The following is a 3,687-nucleotide window of genomic DNA, read 5'->3' on the forward strand; positions in this document are numbered from 1 at the left end:
GGGTAGGAGAATTTCAGGTACTCGTGCAGATTGTCCAGACCGTTGAGGAAATCCCGCATGTGCCTGCCCAGCACGGACAGCACCCGGTCGTAGCCGTACTGGCTGACGAAGCTGATGAAGAACACGCCCATCTTGTCGAAGAACTCTTTTTCGGTGATTTGGAGGATCTGAAATGGAGATTTTTTTGCCATAATTAATTATTTTGATTAATAGACGAGTCGTAATGGCGCACTCTCACGACTCGTCAACTTGGCAAGTACGCCAATATTTGCGTACTTGGCAAGTATCCCCACCAGTCCCCACTTTGTAAACAACATCGGCAAGTGTGGCGCTCACACGACGCGACGTGTCCTTTTCAACAACATTGTTTAAATCCTTGGCAAGTAAACAGTATAGTCGCATCGATGGATACCGGTCGTCCCGAAATTTTCGTTGCTAGTGATTCTTTTTTCTTTTTAAGTTCTTTTAATGCAATACGATTTCTATGTTCTTTATGTTTGGCCATCCATATGAAGGGCTCATTTTCGTATAAATTCATAAATTCCAAAACAACATCATTTGAAGACTACACGGGAAAACCCGGTTTTGTCAATTTTAATTGGAGCCGAGAAAAATGCAATTTAGTGTTTTTAAAGAAATATGTTATTTTCGGTTGAATAATTAGAAGAATATATATTACTACCAGTTCTGAATTATTAATATTGTGAATTATCGCCATATTCTGAAATACCGAAATAAAAATGTCAAAATGCAAAACAAAACGGGGGAAAACCAGGGATGTCGAATTAAAGGTTTTATAAAACCTAAATCTAAACTATTATTTTTTTGTTGTAGGGAGAAAATTAATATTAAAGTAGGTTTTTATTACAATACATAAATTTATAACATATAATACTAATTGCCAGATGCATGCTTGTCGCCCATGCGTCAGTACATCTCTGGTTTTTGCCATTTACGCGTGGACTACTCTGGATTTTCCTGGCAAAATAACCAAGCTGTAATATCTCTGGGACTAAGCGTATTATTGCTTTCTTTTTTCTCGAATGACGTTAACATTTGTCCATAAAGTTGTATCGCTCAACGTCGCTATCTTAATTTCTATGAAAATGTAACATATCTGGTTTTTCCCGTGTAGTCTTCATTTATCCACTCCATTCTCCATTTTAGCTGCCGCCAATATTGAAGTTATTAATATAAATTTGATATTACATAATCTATTATTGTTTTAACGTTTTAAATTATCCGCAACTAACTCGAAAAACACTACGATCCGGAAATAAATCGGACATACTATAACAGTACAATTATTTGCGCAGTCGTTTTTTTGCGCCTCGGCAAGTGTAAAGCCGGCATCCCACGACGCGGGACTTGGTGAATTTCGGCTTGGCAAGTTAGTTCGTCAAGTGGCGAGTCAGCGAGCGTGGTTGTTTCCCACGGCGCGGCGCGTGGCGAGTGTAAATTTGCACGCGACCGTCGACTGGACTTGTCAAGTTGCCTAGTAGTGAAAACAGTGCAGCGTATATTTCGTGTAAATAGACACTGCTGCACGTTTTGTAAATTCCGTGTAAAAATCTGTGCATGTATTCACATGCAAACCAGACCTGGTTTAAAAACGTCGTCAGTCCCTGTGCCTGTTTCAGTGGTCGCTTTTACTTTTTGCCACAGTTTTCTAAAAGTTGCCATCAATGCTTCTTTCTTCTTTTTAAGTTCCGCCACCGTGCATTTGACACTTAAATTAGTTTCAATTCTTTTCCAACTATCATGAACAATATTTCTATTTTTATGGTTTGGGTCCTTTGGATTCCAAATTGCTGGTTCTTCTTCGTAAAGTTCCAAAAATTCTATAACCAGTTTATTTGACCACTCCATTCTTCAAAAAATAAATAAATGAGAAACTTAATTTGCAAAAAATACACCTATCTCAACGATTATTCTGCGACGATATGAAGAACGCTACTGAGACTCCAAAGTATTTTTGTTTAATACAAGCCTACGTGGGAATGGTAGGAAATAATTCAACAAGTTCAGACAAGTCAAGCCTGCGATGCTCGTTCATCCTTTGACTTGTGCCACATTTACCGACAACTGACCGGAAGACCGCGCCGAGCCGAGCCGCTTGTCATATCGACGAGCGCTCTCATTCCCACGACGCGTGGCTCGCCAAATCGCGCGCCAAACTCGCCAAAGTCCCGCGTCGGGGGAGGCCGGCTTAAGCAAGGCTGGCCAAGGCTGACCAAGTACACTTGGCAAGTGTACGATTAATCGTTTGACTCGGGCTGTGTTTACCGACAGAGAGTGGGGACGCGACGAGTGACCAAGGAAACCGTCCTCACGACATGGCAAGTATATTCCAATGTTTGTCAAGTACACCAGTCGTGAGAATGCGCCTTAAGAGTGCGCCTTAAGATTTGTAATTTGTACCTGCACAGCTTTCTTCGACAGTCGAGGTATCAGACCTTCCGGATAGACTTGATGGGTGCTGAAGCTGGGTTGCTCCACACCGGCAGCTCTTCGTATTTCTTCCCATTTGTCTTCGCCGTAGGTTTGCTTGATATACTCGGACATGTTTTCCTATAATCAACCCGTACATTATGCATTTGTCTGAAACAAACAGAAATATCAAATACAGATTGGATTTTTGTATGTAACGTCATAGATATGTAGACAAAATTATTGTCTATTTTAAATTCTTCCTAAAAAACCTTCAATATATTTCTTGATTTTTGGATTCATGAAATTCTAGATTTAAAGATATACAAATTTGCCTAACGAACAAAAAAATGCTTAACGTTTCGGAAAGTTTATCTCTTTCCGTCGTCGGAAGCAAAAAAAAATACAAAGAATAAAGAAAAAAACTATTTAAAACGTTTAAATTCAACTATTCGAGAACACTTTAGTTTTTTAAGACAGATACGTCTACAAAAACCGTTGACGTTCTGTTAAAATGACATTATATCAAGTTAAACTTCAAAATTAACAATTACTACCTGATAACAATTACTTAATTAGGTAAAACCAAAAAGCCCAAACTTTCTGTATGATTATTTTTAATTTTTACGTATATTATGTTTATTTATGTTATATTCTTTAAAATCAAAAAAGCGATTACCATACATTACTAACATCTAAAGAAGCATGAGCAATACATTTATTTTTATTAGATTGTATTAAAAAAGCCTCTTTTATTTTTCTTTTAGATCACTTCTTTCATTATAATTTTGGCGTTATTAAAATTTATTCTGTGCTCTGTGTCCCATGAATGCTGACAAATCTTAGATTTGTGAAAATCTCCCTTTCTTAAATAATCTTTATGTTCTTTAATTCTACCATTTAAGGGTCTAGATGTTTCACCAATGTAAAATTTATCCCATTCACATTTTTTGTTTGTTGTTCTGTATTCATTGGTTTAGTATGTGATAAAATGGATCTAAGTGTATTTTTTGATGTTCGTATGTTATATTGTTCCAAGTATACTTCTTAAATTTTCCGAAACGCCTCGTATGTATTCGCCTCGAATTGTAAGTTGTATATATTGTGTATTGTTACCATTGTGTCTATGATTTGGGGTTTGTATTTCGTTTAATGTTTGTCAGTAAGATATGGTGGATAGTCGTTTTTTATTAATGTATTTTTATGTGGTTTATATCTCTGTTTAGTGAAATGTCGTCTGAACATATTATTTTTGCC

General features: G+C 37.0%; 1 protein-coding gene across 1 annotated transcript; it reads right to left on the reverse strand.

Moving 5' to 3' along the window:
• Positions 1–21: 21 nt before the first annotated feature.
• LOC115875107 (soluble guanylate cyclase 88E-like) lies at positions 22–2,565 on the reverse strand (the record flags this gene model as incomplete). The annotated part of the gene is made up of 2 exons (XM_030890501.1): positions 2,422–2,565; positions 22–167 (listed from the first exon to the last, which is right to left on the reverse strand). Coding segments are annotated over exons 1-2 (290 nt in total), but the record flags the coding sequence as incomplete, so codon positions are not given.
• Positions 2,566–3,687: the final 1,122 nt, after the last annotated feature.

The sequence above is a fragment of the Sitophilus oryzae genome, unplaced genomic scaffold (assembly GCF_002938485.1).
Source record: "Sitophilus oryzae breed Bouriz unplaced genomic scaffold, Soryzae_2.0 scaffold_1026_pilon_pilon, whole genome shotgun sequence".
Lineage (NCBI taxonomy): Eukaryota > Metazoa > Arthropoda > Insecta > Coleoptera > Curculionidae > Sitophilus > Sitophilus oryzae.